This window comes from Nesoenas mayeri (assembly GCF_963082525.1).
Source record: "Nesoenas mayeri genome assembly, chromosome: Z".
Lineage (NCBI taxonomy): Eukaryota > Metazoa > Chordata > Aves > Columbiformes > Columbidae > Nesoenas > Nesoenas mayeri.
In genome coordinates this window covers 46,599,032-46,620,394 of record NC_137542.1, presented here as the reverse complement: position 1 = coordinate 46,620,394, position 21,363 = coordinate 46,599,032, and the positions used below count along the sequence as shown (strand labels likewise).

General features: G+C 37.2%; 1 protein-coding gene across 1 annotated transcript in view; it reads right to left on the bottom strand.

Moving 5' to 3' along the window:
- The window catches only part of SNCAIP (synuclein alpha interacting protein), a gene marked incomplete at both ends in the record, with an annotated part of 55,198 nt that overhangs the window by 21,338 nt on the left and 12,497 nt on the right, over positions 1 to 21,363 (bottom strand). Inside the window, 4 exons of the mRNA XM_080362478.1 lie at positions 2,091 to 2,216; positions 6,774 to 6,887; positions 10,789 to 10,968; positions 12,642 to 13,504. Of these exons, the coding sequence (XP_080218604.1) occupies positions 2,091 to 2,216; positions 6,774 to 6,887; positions 10,789 to 10,968; positions 12,642 to 13,504 (1,283 nt within the window). The remainder of the gene's footprint in view (positions 1 to 2,090; positions 2,217 to 6,773; positions 6,888 to 10,788; positions 10,969 to 12,641; positions 13,505 to 21,363) is intronic.

The following is a 21,363-nucleotide window of genomic DNA, read 5'->3' as shown; positions in this document are numbered from 1 at the left end:
TCCCTGCCTCTTATTACTTCTTTCTGTTTACCAGGTTACTCACTATACATTGTTTTAAATTAGACTATAAGCTTACTGAGGAGATGATTTAATTTGTTTCACAGCACAGCAAAACATCACCTACAATCAAGACTGTGATGTGTTAATGAAGTGACATTACTAACACTGCATATTTTTGTTGTATTTTCATTAATTATTTCTCATGGCCTCACTTCAACATAGAATATGTTTTGATGTGCATATTTATGTACAATAAAATAATCTTGAGAAATGTAAGCCATTTATTAAGGCTCATTTTTCATCAGGAAAGCAGGGCTTTTCTTATTTTGGTTCAGTTTTGTCCATGAAAACAGCCTGCATGTCACCACTCTGTTCAAAATTATCGGCTATCATTTCTCCTTCAAATGCATTGTACATGTTGATGAGGCATTGTTGAGTTATCAGCCCTAAGCACACATCCTACCACAATGGTGCTCCTCACTAGTAAACCATAAACATTTATTCTATCCACTTTTTTTCCAACTGATCATTGCAATTTTCTACAATACAATAATAATAAAAAAGTAGGTTTAGCATGATGATTTATTGATTTTTTTCTCATAAGAGTTTGTACAGGGTCAATTCCTGACATGTTTAAAAGAAAGACACGTCCCATCAATGAGAAAACACAGATGGTCACATCATCCAAATCTATTTGACCTCATTCTCTTCCAAGTTTATTAATTCAGCTCAACTGTCACTTCTTTCTCTTTCTCTTTTCCTTTTCCTTTAATTGTGTGACATTCTCAAACTGGCTTTTATGAAGTAATGTCTTCTCTCTGTCCAAATATACAAATAGACTGGTCTAATAATAATAAGCATCAACATAACAGTGTGCACAAACATATTTAGCTCTCTGAAAAGGTCAGCTAAAGAGAATTGATGAGCTGTATTTCTTTGAGTGTTGAACTAATATTAATCTTCTGTATTTGCAGTGGTCTAAGAGGTGTTGTGGACCAGTCCATGTGTGGTAACAGGATTAACATATTTACTGATATATATCTGAGTTCTCAGACTCTGAGAATTACTGCTCCTTCTTAGGCATGTTTTCCTTCCCTACTTGAATAGATCACTTTGATTTCTGTTTCTTGCCTTTCTGTCTTATGGCTATTTATTCTTTTATCTATTCTTCCCCAATGACTAATTTTTTTCTCAGATACCTTTCTGCAATCTCCAGGAATAATTTTATTATTATTTGCTCTCCAAACAGCTTTTAGTCAAAGTGCCAACAATACCAAATACTGAAAGGTGCTCTTGTGACTAACAGTACTAGTAACTTTGATGGACAGAGGGTACATCTGCAATTCAACGAAAAGGTGAGATGCTTCACCTGTCTATCCAGTTCAACTCTACAGCTTTTTTTGGTATGTCTGCATGAAACACTAGTACTGTACAGAGATATCTAAACTGGTTTACTCAGATCTGTCTCCCAAAAGTACTGCAGCTGTGTAAGCCTTCTTAGCAGGACAAATCACACTTTTCACCAGCTCTGTACAACAGAACTATATGGCTTTCAGTGGCCAAGCTGATTGAGAATTAGTTATAAACCATCATCACACTGCATTATTTAGCATAAATACATTCAAAGATTACAAGTCTGGAAAGGATGGTTTAATTAAGGTGGAAATCCTTCAACACAGAATAAACTTATGCGTTAGATGTTCCTCAATCTAGAGAGCTACAACTATACATTGGAAAAAGAAACAGAAGAAAAATATCAGAATGGTAAGACAAGTACACATATTTACCCTGGCTGGCCTTTTGTAACATAAAAACATACACATAAGCTGCTTATGTATAAACAATATAGTAATGCTTTCTTCTTGCAATACAAGTTACTTTAGGCTAATAATAGCACAATAGAGAATAGAACCCAAAAACCACGGCTTTTCATTACTTCAGTCTGAATCCTACTGGTTTAAAGTTCTTACTTCTAGTATATTTTAATGTATCAATAATTATTCCCATTTGTAAGATCTCCTATAAAATTTTAATGGTCATTGTCATCCACGTTTGATGTAAAGAGGTTTCTGATATAGCTATCAGTCTACCTGTATGCATCCTAGATAGCCATGTTGAGCAGCTATGTGAACAGCAGTATTTCCATCCTGGTCAACTTCATCCAGTGAAATTCCTTGTTCTTGCATAAACTGAAGAAGCCATAGAAGAATTTTCTCCTAAGGGGGACGGGAAAGAGATGTCATGAAATATAAGAAATAATGAAAAGCTAAATGTACTAGAGGAATACCAGTACTGTCATCTGTTACTAATACCGTCCAACAGTTCCTTGTTTCTGGTCTTTTTTTTTTTTTTTTTCCCCCCAAGGAAATATGCCAAAATACTTTGTTTTATAAAAAGACAAACTAGGAAAAAATCTAGGTATTGTAACATATTTTGAGAAATTGTAGGAGAGGAGAGGAGACCTGAGGCAGACCAGCCTGTGTGTTAATCTGAAAATCAGTTCGTGAAATTTAGTGAAAATTCACAAGCCTCTTTGGAAAATTAAAACAGAAGTATGTGCAGATGACAGAGCTGACCAGGAAATCTCTTTAACTTGAGCTCTCTGTGTATTGACTAATGGATCATTCATATGTGTCTCCATGTTGGGAAGGATGGGGAGACTTAGACTGCAAAACTTGCAAGTGGAAGTCTGGAAGCCCAAACTGAGATACCAACCTTTTTTTTTTTTTTTTTAACATTGCTTTTTGTGTGTATATGCAAGTGTAACATACATTTATATGGGAATTCTTTCCGAACAATGGAGAGTTTATATATGTGCACTAAGTTTATTTTCTTTCTTATTTTCCCCAGCATGTTTATTTGAAAAAATCTTCTCTCTAGCAACCCTCCGTGCCTCTCCAGATTAAATTTCATTGTGATCTGCTGAATGTGATCCATACTGAAAAGCTAGAATAAATCTATAGGTTACATAAAAAAGTGACTACAGTTTTTTGCATCTGAATATCTGAAAATAATGAATTACTATCTAGCTTAACACTGTTTTATATAAACACGTATTTTTATTATCTTCCCTTGATATCTGTCATGTTATACTAAGTAGGACCTCCAGTTACAGTTCTAGAAGCTTTATAGATTCTAATGTTGATGAGGCAAACACCAATGCACAGACTTAACCTGCAGCACTTCAGTAGCTTCAGTGATACAGAAGTACATAATCATCCACAGGTAAGAGTGAAGTGTACCTAAATAAAACATATTAAAAGCATGTCTAGGACTCTAAGCAGCAATCAGGTAGGAAAGAGAAATAACAAAAATAAGGAAAGGAAATTCTAGCTAGGAACCTTGTGTATAAACCTCTTTTTGTATAAAAGTACCACAGCAAATTTAATGTCAAGGAAGAGGAGATGGATCCTCAGATTCTTTTAGTTATCCTACAAATGATTCTGCTCATTCAAGCACATGGATCTTTGTTTACTACTTCAGCAGGCTAGTCTGTCTGGAACTTATCTTCTTCATATTTCCACTTTAACAGCATTTTTGTTTTTATTACAGGGTGAAGGGATAGGTATTTTTACTTCTCCTTGGCTGAATGCCCAACATAGCTGACAGCCAGCATGGAGAGATGACTTCAGATCTCATATCCCTTTTAAAATACTTCTGAGCAATTTCTCCAGATGCCTGCGGTGTTGGCCAGCAGTGAAGGAGCATTACACTATTCCTACGAATTGCCCTTATGTTTAAATAATTAAAAGAAAAATATTTTAGCAAAACTCCTCTGCAGAATTGAAAGACAAGTATAGCTTTGAAATTATATATTACTTTGGAACATAATAGGGACCAGAATGTTAACCATGTTCTGTAACTTTATGATCACAATCAGCATGGAGCAAATGATGCTTTCTAGACAGTCATTTATCTTATCAACACAGAAATCAAGTGCCTGGATGGCTAAATGCAATCATATGTACTTAGGTCTGTCTGTGCATCAACTGATCACAGGCACAAAGTCAGAGGCCTACTCAAACAATTTGTGTTTCTTTCAAATGGCTATGCTTTTTTAACAAACATGTCCTTAGGAAAAAAAAAAATCAGTATCACACATCACTTTAGTAACACTCACACTATGCATTGGGAAGAAAAGTGTTCTTAGAAGTAGGTTTATTGTCATCAACTCAATTTATTCAGACAAAATGAAGAATAATAAGAAAATTCATGAGATTAAGATAATGGAAAATAATCATGTATTTGTTATGTAACAGGAACAGATAAATACTGATGAATTACTCAGTAGATCTGATAATTTTAAGACCTACAATGGTCTTATGTTGTGGCAGCGGTTAACATCCCTCTGATCACAGAATCACAGAATCAACTGGGTTGGAAAAGACCTCAGAGATCATCTCTGTATCCCTTCACAGCAGAGGAATAGGCGTAGGGAAGACCAACACATTATCCTTGCAAAAACGACATTAGACAGGAAGGTAAAACATCCCAAGGTGTAAAAAAGGTGTGTTGTTGGGCATTTGTGTATTGAAATGTCACACGCTCTTCCCCACTGTGTTCTCCAGCACTACACCACTGACAAGTGGTGCAAAGAACCCCTTCTAGGTCCTCAGTCATGCTGTAGCTCTGGTTCCCCAAAGTCTCCCCTACACTCTCTGGATCTGAGGCAACCAATCCATGGCATTCCTCATCTTCTACCTCTTACCTGCGCATTTCTTGCTACCACAGCATCCATGCTGGAAAGAACAGCCCTGTTAAGCTCTTAGGACCTACTATGTGCACTTAAGACTGCACTACTGTCTCCTTTCTGTCACATGGTGACTGTGCCAGACACACCTGGTACACAATCTGCCATGTACTCATGACTTAAGCCTGATATGGAGAGGCTTGCCAATAACCATGGTTGCTTCTTGCATAATCCCATGTGTAAGGAAGCCCTTGATAGGAGATACATTGGCCAGGCTACAGGTTGACTTCAAGTTCTTCTCTTTCATCAAATGAACTCATATGGTCCCTATCTTATTGAAAAAATATAATATCGTTGAGATATCTTTGGAGTGAGGCCATGACATCTAACATAGGAACTTTGCTACACACTCCCTTTTGCTGCCCATTCTAAATGGTACTTATTGAAGTTAAATATGGTGTACATGTCTAATGCCTGAGGAAACAATGGATGGACTTACTCTTTTAGAAAATGATTCAATAACAGGTCTTCCTTGTAAAAATATTACTCCTGTAATTATTCTAAGACCAGTGTTTACATGGATTATCTTTTGTGTAAGTAACAGTAAAATGAATTAAAGCTTTGAGGATGGCGCCAGCTACGCATATGAATTTCTCGAGCTTTATTCTTCTTAATACACTTGGGTAAGATAGTCTGGCATCCCTTCATCCCCAACATTCCCTCATGTTTGCAATATGTTTATGGATTATAAAAAAACCCAGATAATTGACATTACATATGAACTTTCTTTGGCATTCAGTTAACTAAGAAAATTTGGCAGCAATTTATATACCACCTTTTTAAATTTCGTGGGCAGCTGATTGTAGCTAGTGTTTCTTAACTGGTAGAGCTTCCGTCCTGCTCTGAAAATAGTCTAGATAAAGTGTGCCAGATCTACTCCTGGCAGTAGACAGCACAGCTCGCTGAAAAAAATAACAAAGCTTCACTGGATTTAGTTTTTATAAATATCTTTAGAGATGAGGACAAAATTGGGCTAGTCAACTGACGATATGTGTTAAGTTCACATGAAACTTTCTCTTCCAAACTTTTTCTTCCCAATAGTAAACATGCCTGTCTTGAATCCAGTTCTGACCTGGCTCCCAGCCTCCCTATATTAAGTACCAGCTTTACAGGTCAAACCCGCTACAGAAAGCAGGACACTAACAGTCAGTATATCAAGCAGTGTCCTAACTTGCACCAGTAACATCTGTATAGTAGGTGAGTGGAGAAGAGGCAAAGGAGGTCTTTGCACAGAATGAAAACAAGGATGTCTATGTGCTATGCAAACAGCAGGAGATAGGGTAGACTTCCAGCTCCATAGCCTTCCAAACCTGACCCCCTCTTTCTGTCCCCCCCAATCAATTCATGCTTGGACAGGATCACTTAACAGCGGAAATATGCCACAATAGTTGAATCATGTTCAGTGAGACAACCACACTTGTACAGGAAAGAAAAAGATAATTCTCTAAGTGGCTACATTTTGCTTGTTCTCTTTGAACAATTTAGAGGGGGGAAAAAAAGCACAAAAATAGTGGGTTTTGTACATTTATCCTTAATGTCCGTTAAAGAAACTGCATGACAAAGTGGCTCAGCTGACAAATTAGAGAAGAATAACTAATCACTATTCCTTGCTTAGTATATCTTGGAGAAGGTCCTTTGAAGAGGGGTTATTGCAAGACCTGCTTAGGAAAAACAGAATTTTTGGGAGAAGAATGTGGTACCATTAAGTGGTATATGTTTCCCCAGACATTAGCCAAGCATTGAAATGCTGTACTTCTGTGGTTTATAGATTTATAGAGAAGTTAGGTGTCAGCTAATATTCTCCCAGTCATTACTTAAAGTTTTAAAAGAAAAAAAAAAACTAACACTGAAGAGGGAAAATACTGAAAAAGATACACAGATTAGGTGGGAACATATTTTGCTACATTTAAACTAATTAAGAACACCTGTAATCAAAAGCCACAAAATTATAAACATGCTTTAAATTGATATTCTTGTATGAGCATCTAAGTAATCTATTCGAAAAAGTAAATGAAAGTCATACCTGGCCATAGCAACCTGCATAATGAATAAGGCTTGGGTGGTCTTTTGAGCAACTTAATTCTGCAATAGCTTCTGTTTCACTCACCATCCATCGAACACACTCCAGCTGACCATTCTAAACAAATAAAAAGAAATTTTTAATTCCAGCTGTTTCAGTTTGTGCTGATTTGACTGAAAATGAGTTAAATTTCTTTGTGTAGTTAGAAACCTTTCTTTTTCATAGCTAGCATGGTCATTATTTGGACTTAGTTTGAGAACAAGAGATAGCATCCCAGTACAGAGCTAGTGTTTTTAATTGCTGTGGTCTGTGAGACATGGACATTCTGAGTGCTCTGCCCACAGGTGTGAGGCATCAAGGAAGTGGGGTATGGATGGGGCAGAGCTTGACTGACATCCAGACAGATCAACTACAGTATTCCATCCCATTAGCATCATACTTCATATTTAAAGAGAATTGGGATCTTCCAGGCTCTCTCTCAGGCTTTTCTTGCTCTCAGGAGTTTGGTTGGGATGTTTAGGTCAGCCGTTTGCCATTTTGCAGAGGCTTCTGGGCTTTTCTGCCTTTTTCCTGTTTTTTGTCTCTTTGGGATCAGCTGTTCAGGACCAGGTGCTGTTTCCTGGGACTACCTGCTCAGTTGTGGACAAAGTTCGTGAAGAATTGCCTGGAGTATCTTTTATTTCTATTATATATATATATTTACTAGTAGTGTATTAGTATTTTGCTATTTTATTAAACTGTGTTTGTCTCAATCCAAGTTTCTTCCTTCCCTTTTGATTCTCTTCCCTGTTGTGGGGGTGAGGGGTGAGTGAGCAGTTATTGTGGTTGTGTTGCTAGCTCCTGTTAAACCATGACACAGTTATAAACACCTTTACTAAATAGAGAAAAGCTTATCAGAATTATTAAAGTGTCAGGAAATTCCAGTTTGTTTGAAAATGTGTTCTTTTCTCTGCTTTCATGTAATGCACTTGTTTATCTCACTGTCTTGGATTGGTTATAGTTTTGCTATTGATTATAGTGCAAATGGTAATGTGAAAGTGGTCATCAAATATTATGTTCCTTTTCCAGGCTAAGTAAAGGTGGCCCATCCACCGAGGTAAAGACTGATTACTATTGTCATTTGGTAGGATAGATGACATGTCATGACTCTGAGTCCCTTGTCACCCTACATACTCTGCATGATCATAGGGCACCCAGCAGGGGAGTCCAACTCCTGCCTTAGATAGAATCAGTTTATTTACAAATCAGGTCTTATGATGTCCAAGTTATACAACAGTACATTCACTTGCAATTCTAAGTACATAGTCCATAGAATTACTGCCCATAGATGTTTCACCACTGCCAACAGTCCTCATCTCTGGCTCCCATACGATGGACATCCAGGGTCTTATCCACTGGTGCTGGAGGATCTTTTCTGGTCACCAGAATAGGTGTTGTTGGCTCCTTATGAGAGGTTGCCTCTGTGCATCACTGAGCCCTTAATGTCACAATCCATGTGAAGGTAGTCATAATTCTGGCAGTCATTAGGGTTACAATCTGGTCCCTACTTCCAGATTATTCAGAGCAAAACCATAGCTCTGTTCCCATCACTTCTACAGCATAGCTCAATGACTAAATTAGATCATTTGCTGGAGCATAATGAAAAGTATCTCTACAAACTCAGGTCTTCATTGATCACTAATTAAATGCATGCTTCCAAAATTATTCTAATGTATGTAGTATCTGAACACCTAATGCTCATGGATTAAGATCTGTCTGTAATAGATGCTGTTCAAATACAAATAAGGAGATGAATGTTGCCTGGAACACCTTTCACAGCCTAGTCTGAAGATTCCCAAGCTGCTATGCACTCTCCTAGTAGTTTGCAAGTTACTATGAAGCAGGATGTAGATGCTGTGGAAACAGATGAACATTTTCATCAGATCGTGCTTATGGCCTGGTGTAACGGCAAGAGTTTTTAGCAGCTTCTCTTTCTGCAGCCTCTTTTCAGTGGTGCTACCTTGGTAAATGCAGTTTGGCATGGCCTACATTACAGCTAGCTCTTAGTTCATTTTTCAGCTTTCAAAGGCTGTTTTATCCTTTATAGCTGAAACAAGTATTTCAGTTGCTAAGTTAAAACCTCAAAGGGGCAACACACATAACATAAAAAGCTGTTTGTGTGCATAAAATGGAAAAAGTTTTATGAAAATGAAACAAATATCTATTTCAAGTTTCAGTTTTATTTTTATAAAAACAAGGAGAAGAACGCAATAAATATTAACCCACTTAAAATTATATAGGAGAAATAAAAAATAGAATAAAATTTATTTTGTATTTGTTTTATTCCTTACATGTATAATGTATGAATACAAACACAAAAATGTACACTAGTTTACTTACTTTCCTCCATTTCTCTCAATTTCAGTAATGAAGTAAAACAATGAAACTACTTGTAGTAGTTGCTTCTCAACATGTTTCGGTACAAACATCAGTAAGCATGAATAACTAATGAATTTTATTTTGTTTTCCTTTGTATAACAACTGAGTAAAATATTTTTGCATTTTTAAAATAAAGGTAAAGAATTAATAAAATTAAGAGAATAATTTTGCTAATGTGGAAAAGATTTATCCACAGTTAGTTAAAATAAATCAAGAACACAACAGTGTGACTGGCCATAACATACCACTCTATTTTAACTCCCTAGCTCATAGCTCAAGATCAGAAAGAGGTCTTGAATCAAAAGAGTTATTTTTAATTAATGCATTCCTTAATGGGAAAAGTTATTCATAATCACTAAATTGTTTAAATACACGTCCATGGAAATTTATGCTCCTGCATAGAAGTTTTCTTCCATTCTGATTGTCATCATTCTTCTGGAACACAAGTATATGCACCACATGGTATAACATTATGGGAGCTACAATGGTATAAAGTAAGAGCAAGAAGAATACAGTCCATTCTATCACTGTGCAAAAACACTTTGGGAGTAAGGATCAAGAGCTGCAAAGTTTGGTTATGCCAGATTACTTTCAGGCTCTCACAAAACTTTGCAATGATCCAGGACAAGGTCAGCCATGCAGGTCATCATTGGAAACACCTGGGCCTGAGCACTCTCACTTGCATGAATAACTCCTTTGCATTTAGATACTTTTCTTGAAGCATGCTCAAGTATTATAGAAAATAAAGGAACTAATTACTAAAAAAGCCAACCTTTCTGGAGAAAAAGACAAAAGGTTTTATCAGCTTATAAACACATTATTCAACTAGGTTGAAAAAACAAGAAAGAAAACAATTTCAAACCAAAATTGTAGGACTTCTAAGTGGCAGACTGTAAGTAGGCAGTTGGGACACAGGCCAAGCTATTGAAGCTGACTATCTTATTTTCATAATAGCATTTCATTTGTACAACTAGACATCAGTTTAATTTTGTATTCATTTGGCTTTGTCCCAGAAAAATAAAATAAAATAAAATAAAACAAAATAAAACAACCTTGAAACCTGCATCAGGGCCCTTGGTCATTAAAATTATGTCTCAAAGATGCAAACCTGCAAGTTGAAATCCACTAGTCCTTTGTCAGTTTCTAAAGTTTTCTGAAGAAGCAAATAACAATAAAGACCCTGAAGAAATAGAAACTCTTGTATTATATTTCACCCCTTTCCTTGTTTCTTCTTAAGGTACTTAGTAGACAAAATAAACCCCAAGAAACTGTTATGCTCTCTAAAGAAACGACTGAGTCTGAGTTAAGTGAAAGTTCATTCAAATGTAACAAATATTTTTAGTCAGTTAACTGATTTAAAAATGAACATATATGCATTGAGAACAATATATAAAATGTCAGCGTTATACAGCTGATATTGTATCCTGAACAGCAGTGCATTTTTGTCTGCTTATGTGGTACTAGCCAGCAGTTCCTTCTGCTCTCACTTAACAAAATGCTTGAAAAATAACATCCTGCTGGATGTATTACTTACTGCCATCAAAGAAAGAAACTAAATGATCTTTATGTCACATTACAGTAGAGGCACTGACTAAGTTACCTTTATTGCTAATCCAGCTGGAGTTAGCTGCTCAATGTTCCGTTCATTCAAACAGTCTTCACCCATCAAAGAAGTGAGATGCTGCAGGCACTCTGCATGTCCCTTTGATGCTGCTACATGCAACAGATTGTTGTCACACTCATCATGGATCTTATCCAGATTATCTGCTGCTAAATGTGGCTGTTAAAAAAAAAAAAAAAAAAGCGCATTATGTTAGTTACAACTAAGAATAAAAAGATACAGAGGACATTAAGCCTCACAGCTCAAAACACATGCCAAATACAAAGATGTTACCCCATAGACATGTTCTTATATAACTCAAAACCAGGGGCTTTTCATTTCACTACACAGAACATGGCTACTGTTTGCAAAAGGATAGAGGTGGCATGCTCACTGGCTTGATTCACCATGTATTTTCTCTCCTTCTCATGCAATTGTCCTTCAACAGTGCAAGATCTTGAGTAGCTCTAAGACTTTGTAGCAGTTTGATCAACTAAGTAGCTACAAAGATATCCATATTTTAATAATTTCTGTTTTCTCTCTCTCTCTTTTTTTTTTTTTTTTTTTAATATTATATTGATGAGTAATTGAACAGAAAACATCCAGGACTCCTAAAAATAGTTCTTGATTAATTTTGCTCATCACCGAACTGGCAGCTTTTGTTAAGTACAATCTAAAATATAGCTAAAACACATGACAGAAAGCTCTGATATGATAGTTTGTTTCCATTAAAAAATGTATTTGACTATTTACCCAAAGTACTACATAACCATGACCTAATACATTTTTTCTGCCCAAATCTAATTTTGAGACAAAACAATTGAATTGAGAAACCTCAGAAGGAAAACAGAAGAAGGAAGACAGAATTAAGGAGTAGCACTGCTAAGTTCCTAGAGTTGTCCAGACTTGCCAGTGTACTGGTTGATGAGTCTACTTCATTCAGAGGTTTTGACCTATCTTAAAAAAATGAGCATTTTCTTCTCATCTACCTACCTATGATGAGTTCTTTTTCCCACCCCAATTCTTATCTCAGGGTGAATTTACTTTGCTTTTATTTCTTACTGACCAATCTCATATTCTGCTTCTGTCTAGTCTTTGAATACGTGCCTTTGTTCTCACTGCTATGTTAATAGCGTGCTTTTGTGCTTGAGCTGGACTGGTAAACAGAGAAGCTAAACAAAATCTAACAAAAACAGTTCTTATACATCCACTCTGCCTCCACCAGCCGTTCTGAGTGGAGTTCACATGCTCTGCATCACTGTGTTAACTTGCACCTAGTTACTTAGGAAACCATCATTGATAGTGCCTGATCACAGTCCTAGAATTTACTAAAAAACTTGATATGGGTCAGAGGCCAAAGAGGCTTTAGAGAAAGCTCCTGCCTGAGAATGCTGCTGCAACAAGACAGCATAAACACTCCTGAATAATAATCAGAATACAACAGAAGCCCCTCTGTTCCCATCATCAGCCTCTAAATAACAACTGAGCAAAACCAGCAATAATTGAACAAAGCAGACCACAAATATTGAGAAAGGCAAAACTCAACTCAGACTGAAATTCAATATTTAAGTGATCTCAATAGTTAAAAGGCCTTCCTTCTATACAGTTTCAGTGTACTACATAAACTAGAAAGCCTGGCCATGTTTACATGAATTAGTATCTTGGGTTTGCTACATATTTGATTTAAAGATTAAAACTTTCCATTGAGAAGCCCATATGCTCGATTTCTAAGGAGTGTACAAGATAAAAAGTGCAGTAGTTCAAATTACGCACTTCATCAGCTTTGCTGGCTTAATAAACCAAATCACAGATTGCTCTTATTCTATGTGTTTTATGAAAAAGATTATACTTACCAGTAAAGATATTTGGCCTTCCTTCACAATGTTTAAGATGCTCTTAATTTTTTTTGCCTCTTCACTCCTCTCTTCTGGGCCCCCTGCACTGCTCCAGTTCATACTGAGTTCCTCTAGCTGCTTGCTTTCTGCCACTGCTGACTGCAGGTGGAAAGTCCTCACATGGCAGTTTGGCATAGTCTTCTCAGTTTTGTGACCATGAGGATCAACAAATGCCCTGCTGAGAAAGCCCTTGCCCTGGGTTTCAGATTCGTGGACTGAGCTACAGTTAACTAAAGGCTGGGAAAGCTCTAATTCTTCTGTTAAATGCTTGTGCTGATCAAGGACAATGGGCTGCATTTTTCGCAGCTGAGAGCCCTTCACAGGAGACAGCACACAGAATTGCGTCCCCTCAGCAGGCGAGCTCTCTGTACTCCCTGCAGAGCAGGTCTTGCTGCTAAGACCATTCACTGCTGAACATACACCCAAACCTTTTTTCTCAGGAGCTACCTTTGTAAAAGGAACAACTTGCTGGCTTGATTTAATATAAGGCACATCCAAAATTTCATCCATATCCAGGTCATAGTGTTCCAGCTCCCCAAGCAGAACAGTGGGCTCGATGTTTTTGCTTTTAAGGCTCTCTGCTTCTCCTGGACTCTGGTCATCATTTGGAGGTGCAGGCTGAGAATCACTGCCTTTCCGGTATTCTCCCTTCTGGTTCTTCTGGTCATCACTTTGATTGTTCTCAGAGCTTTCTGGCTGGTGCTTTAATGGGGAAACCCTCTTCACTGGTCTGAATTTATTGCACACATCTGCAATTCCTGTTGGTTTCTGTGCACTTCCGATAAGAGTTGAGACTCCACAGTTCCAGCTGCTGCTGGAAACTAGAGAAACAGAGGAATGTGATTTAGAAGTGATTACTACCAGATGTGTGACGTGACATAACACACTTTAAAGATACACCTGATCAAACACCGGAAACAAGAATTACATGATAACATGCCACATTCACATCTAAGTAGATTTAATGGCATCTCTATGAAAACAGCTGAAGAATTCGACACTACAGAGAAGAAACTTTCTTCATTCAGGACAGAAAAAGTAATAAACTACAAATAAAGAAGTCTTAATCAAGAAATGGGCATCAATAAGAGCGTAGTGGCATTTACAGTGGTCCTGTCCAACTATGCTAGTCTGAATTCTTTTGTTGCACGGAGATGCATCATAAAAGTTGAATGATTTTCAGGGAGGTCAACAAAAGGGTTAGTCAAAACTTTTTAGTGGATTTGTTTTATCAACAGAAACAATTTTATTTTAAAGGCCTGTTATCTCTACAAGAGGTATTTTTCACAGAAGAACTGGAAATCCATATGACAGTGACTGAGAGCTGGGACTGTTCAGCAAAGGGTCAAGAGGAATGTTATTCTTGTGTATAATTAGATTATAGGAAGCAACAAAGAAAAGAGACTGAGGCTTTTCTTCGTGGTGCCCACTGGCAGGACAAGAAGCAATAGACACATACTGAAGCTCATGAAATTCCGTCTGAACACAAGAAAATACTATTCACTGTGAGGCTGGTCAAAACACTGGCACATGTTGCTGAGAGACATTGTGGAGTCTGCATCCCTGGAGGTATTAAAAATCTAACTGGACACAGTCCTAGGCTTAACCTCCCCTAGCTGACCCTGCTTAAGCAAGAATATTGGACTAGAGGGTCTCTGCCAAGCAAAACGATTTTGTGATTATCTGATCTGAAAATTAAGCTACTTATTCAGGTATGATTTTCCACTTTTCCTTTGTATGTTGGGCTTCTCTGTCAAACTTTCTGTCTGTTATATATATATAAGCTGTATATATATATATATATAAGCTGTATATATACATATATATAAGCTGTATATATACGAGATATATATATACACATATATACACATGCACACATACACATATATTTAGCTCTGGATCTTCCAGACCATAATTTTAGTGCACTGCAGGATATGGAGCTGTACCAGTGAATCTGATTTGCACAGAAGAAAGGGAGCTCAAGGTACCTGAATCTTAATCCTACTGAACTTGAATTCAATCCTGCTGAACTTTGCAATCTTTCATACAGTCCCAGCTGGTGATATTTATGATGTCCACAATCAGTGGAACTCTGGAGAAGTATTTTCCTTATTTTCTTATTTTCATTTGAGAGGTAGCACTAAAACCACTAAAGCCTTCAAGCAGTTTCTACACTCTTGTCAATGTACACTAAGAGTTAATGCATTCTGAAAGTCAAGAATACTGTTTAAACAAAGCAGATTTATTACATGTGCTAACTGCATATCAGTGGGATCTAATTTGTGGTCAAAACACACAATTTGCCATGAACACCTTCCTAAGGAAACAGATAAATACACTTTCGGTGCAACATTAATGTCCGAAGTGAAAGATTAGTACAGCTTAGTAGTTATGGATGTCTGAAAATTACCTTAATACTTTTGGAAGTGCTTAAGAATACATTTCCAAAGAAGAAATAAAAATAATAATAATAATCAAAAGGCATGCAACTTACTGGGCCAATACAAAGAACACACTGTACTGACTTATTTATGTATTGTATAAGATTCTAGGTTCAAAGGCCTACACTTTTATGTTGGTTTTATTTACATGTGAAATTTTTTCCAAGTGATACAGTGAAATGGATACCATATGTTTCCCAGCTGTTTTGTTCTGACAGGAACTATTAAGCACTCAGTATGGAAATGAATTCTGTCTGAGTTTTATGAAAACACTGCTTTCAACACAGGGGTCTAGACGGAGGAAAAGGCATCAATATTTTGTTTGTCGTCACTTTATTTAAGCTTACATTTATTTTGTTGCTTGGCTTTCTCCACTTTCTAACCTTAATAACACACATTTACATAAACTACTGATGACAAAATTGTAAAATTTGATGCTATAAAGAAGCAATGACCTTTGTTACAAATATGTCTTGGATCACTGTAAAATCATGTATTTCTCTTTCCTTTCACTACAGTTAGAGCAGAATAAGGTACTTATATTTTTTTCATTGTTTTTCTTTCCAACATCTCTTTACAAAAAGTTTTTCCAGAAAACAAACTGGAACACTAAGAACATTTAGCAATATTCTTACTGACTTAAAAACTTTCTCTTCAGTTAACTGGTATGATGAATTTACACTTCATTTAATAAAGGATTAGAATACAGCATTTAACCACACAGCAGTAAGGAAGAAAGCAAGTCAGACTGGTAGGCACAATCCTTCTTTGTGCTACTTTCTACTTGTGTGCTGTACAGGATGCACTAGTGATTAGGCAGTTACAGCATGGTTTCCCCCTACACAATACTGAAATCGTAGGCCAGAGTGTATCAGGGCATGTCTTCCCTTCTGTTTTCAGATGCTTGTTCCCTCAAGAAGCAAAACCAAGTCCTGTCTGGGTCCTGCAAAGCACCAGCACAGTAGGAGTTATGTGAATAGTCTTCAACAGCTGCACCAAGGGAAAAGCCTCTTGCTCATCTCTCCATACTTATGAACTCAGGCAGGGGCCATTGAAAGTCTGGGTCAAATAAATACTCTTTGATTATTTTATAAACATCAGTAAAGGATGGTCTGAGTTTAAGGCAGAGGACTAGAATGTGAGGCAGCTAGTTTTGTTCCAGACAAATAATTCTGGCATAATCTTGGATAAACAATATCTCTTTTATGCACCAGTATCTCAAATGTAAAAAAATGATGACTTTTTTTTTCCAACTACGTTATCAAAATTATTTCTTTAACTTTTAATAATTAATGTGAGAGATTTGGATGATTCTGTTGCTGTGTTGCTGAAGTAAAAAGAGAGAGGAGCACAAAACCTAGGGAGACTTCATTCACATCAGCAAAGAAGTGTCATGCTGTCTGATAGACCTGAGATGCCAAAGCATTTCCTTGGCATTAAGGAAAATAGTAAATTGCAAGGGACAAATTTGTAAAACTAGTTCTTGACCATATGTTGTGCCCTACACTCTTTTTGAGGAAGTGAAAATGCAAAAAATGAATAAAGAGGCCTGTAGTTTTATTTATAGTTTTATCGATTTATGTATTTATTTATTTGCTTGTTTACAGATGTCCTATAACTACTGAGGGCCCATAATCAGAAAAGGGGAAAATTAGGAAGCAACTTCTCTTACAATTTAATCAACAGATTTTATTTTAGGAAACAAAATTTACCTTGAACTTTCTAAAAAAGATCCTGGCAACATGTTTCCAATTGTAAGCATCTGTTTCAACATCATCTCTGTACCTCAGGCAAGGAGAGGTGTGTGTGTGGGGGGTTTATCTGGTATACGAGTATCTGTAGAATCATAGGATAACTATCTGAGTTTTGTCTGACCATCAAGACTATCTCAGGCACAGATGAAACTTTACCCTTGTGACAAGCAGTTTCTGTGATCCTTACAATCTAATATCAAACATCAGAATACCTTTAAATTGTCCTGAGTATAATGAATAACAAAGAACTCAGCTTTCGCTTCAGCTCTATAAGGAAACTACTATAGAAATTCAATGCTGGTGTGTGTGCAAGAGCCTGTCTCTCCAGCATATGGGTAACAGTAACATTCTTTAAATGATCATGGCTTCATGAACTTCACAGCACTGGTGGCACAAATAGGAGGTGGCAAAAGGCTGTATTTCACACAGCAGTACCATTACAAAACGAACTGTACATGCAGCAGAGTGGTATTTCTAGATATTGCTATGCCAGCTCTTCACAAACACAGAATGACTCACATTCAAAGACTACTGACTAATTGATGAAAGTCAAGCTCCTCTGTATCTGTCACCCCGACCATGGACTCCTTTAAGGTTTATGCTGTGACCAATGTTCTGTAGTCACAAATGCTGCTGTTGAACAGCTGGGACATAGACAGTGGTGCAGGTAAGCAGGAAAATGGATGCAGATGTGAGTCATTTGCAGATCAGTTGGGAACCAAGTCCATGTTGCACTACTAGACCACTTGACACCTGCACACTGGTTTAGCAGGAAAGAAAAGGAGTATCAGTTCACTCCTGTTCTTCTGTAGGTGGCAAACATTGATCCCCATTACCATGCTACCTCCTTCAATGAAATCCTTGAGCCTTTCTAGCTACCTGTGTATGTTCTCAGGATGGAGAATAAAATTTCATGGTTAACTGCATTGAACCACTGTCCAGGAGAAAAACTGGATGACTTCCAAACAGTTATTAGTCACCAATGCCATTAATGCTTCTGACTAATGACCAGACCTGTATCCAGACTGTGCTAACTCTAAATTCTGTGAATTTCAACCTTTGTTTTCTAAGAACTCCATCCCTGTGCAGTCACAAAGTACAACAAAACTGTGAATCATGGAGAAAAATACACTTCTCGGGCCCTGGAGCTAAGAGATCTGGACTGCGGCAAGAACTTCTACTCATTTTATCATGCTTAATAGATCCTTCGATGGCCTATGAACCTCTGAGGTTAAATCACAGTTACTTCCTGCTGATAAAGAAGTGGGAGCATTCTGATGACTCCCTAATAACACTTTCTCAAAGTAACTTGGTTGCAATGTTCTTTATTGCAGCATTCATTTGGAAAATAGGTCCTTGAGCAATCTGGTATAACTGGAACTGCTCTAAGCACACCAAGGTGGACAAGACAGCTTTCATAGGTGCCTTATGACTTAAGCTATGCTATGATGAAGTTGTAACCACCCTGAAAAAAGATTGCCTGCCTGCAGGTAGTAGCAAGACTGGAAACAAAGTGACAAACAGACAAGAGGATACACTGTTTGGGAACTTTTACCTGAAGACCTTGTCAGCATGTACTTGGAAACTCCCAGTACACAAAACTCGAAGGTACGAAGGTACCCTCTGCCCTTGTTGACAACACAACAAGAAGCTTCTTTACCATTTAGGCTTAAATTGTTTATCCTCTAAAAAGGGTAAAGAGCTGGACCTTGGGAACTACCGACCAGTCAGCTTCATCTCTGTGCATGGGCAGATTGTGGAACACATCCTCCTGGAAGCTATGTGTAGGCATATGGATGACTGAGAGGTGAGTAGAGACAGCCAACAAGGCTTTAACAAGGGAAAGTCATGCTTTGCTAATCTTAGTGGTCTTCTATGATGGAGCGACTGCATCAGTGGATGACTAATGTGACTTCTGTAAGCCCTTTGACATGGTCCCCCACAATATTCTTGCCCCTGTTTCGGATACAGAGTTTTGATAGATAGACTATTTGATGCAAAAAGAATTGGCTGGATGGCCACATCCAAAGAGTTGCAGTCAATAGCTCAGTGTCCAAACGGAGATGAGTAATGAGTGGTATTCCTCAGGGATTTGTATTAGGACGGGTAATGCTCAATATCTTTATTAATGACATGGACAGGAAGATTGAGTGCACACACAGCAAATTTGCAGATTGAGTGGTTGAGATGAGTGGTGCAGTTTGTGTGCTTGAGGATAGGGATGCTACCTAGAGGGACCTTGACAAGGCTTGAGGACTGGGCCAATGTGAACCTCATGAAGTTCAACAACGCCAACCAAGTGCAAGGTCTTGCACCCTGACAATGCGGGTGGTGAAACACTGGAAACTGTGGATGCCCCATCCCTGGAGGTGTTCAAAGGTCAAACTATATGGGGCTTTTAGCAACCTTATCTACCAAAAGATGTCCCTGCCCATGAAAGAATGGTTGGACTAGGTGATCTTTGAAGGTCCCTTCCAACCCAAACCATTCCAGGATTCTATGATTCTATAAATGAGAACAAACACTGCTAGGGTGAGTCCATTGCTACCAAAGGATGAACACATTCAAATTACTTTCCTTTAACTGAAACTCCTCCTCTAAAAATTAATTTACTGTGGAGTTTACTTCACTTTCCATCATCATTATTGAAGAAGCCTGGGATTAGCATTGACAACTGTCCATACCTATCAAATATATTTTTAATTGCAGTATTTCACCATATTGCTCATGTACTATACAATCATTTGGGGGGCCTGAAGTAAGTATATACAAAGTTTTACATTTGGAATTATACTCTTCTCTGAAAGAAATGCCTGAGGTTCTTCAGTGTGATATGACTTCAGCAGAGACTCTTGAAGCAATTAAGACTTGTATTCATTCCAGGTCCAAAGCACTGTGATTCCAACTTTGTACACAGACATTGAGGTGTTGTCTACACTAGGGAAACTTTTAGAAAATTCTTCATGTTTGTTAACACCAATTTGTCTCTAACACTGGCAGTAATATTGAGGCCATCATCTTCCAAGAGATGGAAGAGGGGATGTCCCATACATATCGATGGATAATCAAAACCAGTTCTGAATATTTATTTACTGTCTTATTAGTATTATTGAAACAATATTTAACAATTTTAACTGAAGGTGGCACTGTTTTACAGTTTTAATATGTTAATAACATCCAGGAGCACATTTTAGGGTTCTTTAATGTGAGGTCTGTAGCATGAGATACTGAATTAAAGAACAGCCCTACACAGAGAGGGTCTGTTCCCATGTGAGTGGTATTTGAAGCCTCTCTAAAGACAGAAAGGGTAAACAGGGTAAATAATAATTCATCCTTTTACATAACAATGCCTTTTCCAGGTAATTCAAACATCAACACAAACCTCAGTGAATTAATATTTTTTCTTATCTTGGCTTATCTTTCTAAAACACAAAATATAGAAGAGCCAAAGAAAATTTCAAAATTAATAAACTAGGTTTACGCTTGTACAGACTGATCTAAAGATGTAAAAGGGAGATAGCAAGTAAAGTTCTACTGAAAAATCAGAAGAGGTCATTCTGGCACAAAACGTGTAAAACAGGAGAAGGAGAATGTGAAAATGATGTAAGAAAAGAGCTTATATATAGCTATTACAACTGTCACTGCATATTAATGATTGGTTTTTTTCTGAGAAAATTCTTCAGTATTCTACCAAGGAATTTCCCAATCTGTTTTGTATTGTTTCAGACACGTTTATGTGGGAGGTATTTGGAGGGCAACGGATTCTGGGAAATTAATGTCATATAACACTGCCTCAAAAAAAACAAAAACAAAAACAACTTTAATTTCTCTTACAGCTAAAAAACTACCAAGAGCTCGAGGCAGAAATTGTGTGCAATTTTATATTCACTGATGTATTTGTTTTTCTCAAACAGGAAACTGATCTTCTGAATAATTTCGTGAATGACAGGTACTTTGGGAATGCATAAAGCAGTGCAGAAGGATAAGTGTTGGAGATGAAAGATGAACTCGCTTTTAGCAACCTGTGTATAAAGATCCAGAGTAGGATATTGTGCTTATTTGAGACATACATTTAATGACTACCAAAAGTTGTCATAGCTGCCAGAATACACTTCAACAATGATATGGCTCAGTGAAGCTTGTTGAACACAGATGTCTCAAACTATTTGCTCAAGTCACCTTAGAAAATCTCCACAGAAAGAAAGCAACCAATTTCATGCTTAATAATAAAAGCATAAAGGGTGTATTTCTGTTTCAATTCACCATTCTACATTAGACAACAACAGAAATACATGGGTAGGCTGGCTAACACTAAAAATGAATTAGCTAGATCCATTTCCAAACTACACTCTTTAATTGTCTGCCTTTGAAGAAGAACAATGCCCATCATAGCAGTTATTATACTAGCTACAAAGACCATTTCCTTGAAGTATGATAGTAGAGAAAACAACTACCCTTAATTATGCTTTATTGTGGGTAAATCAG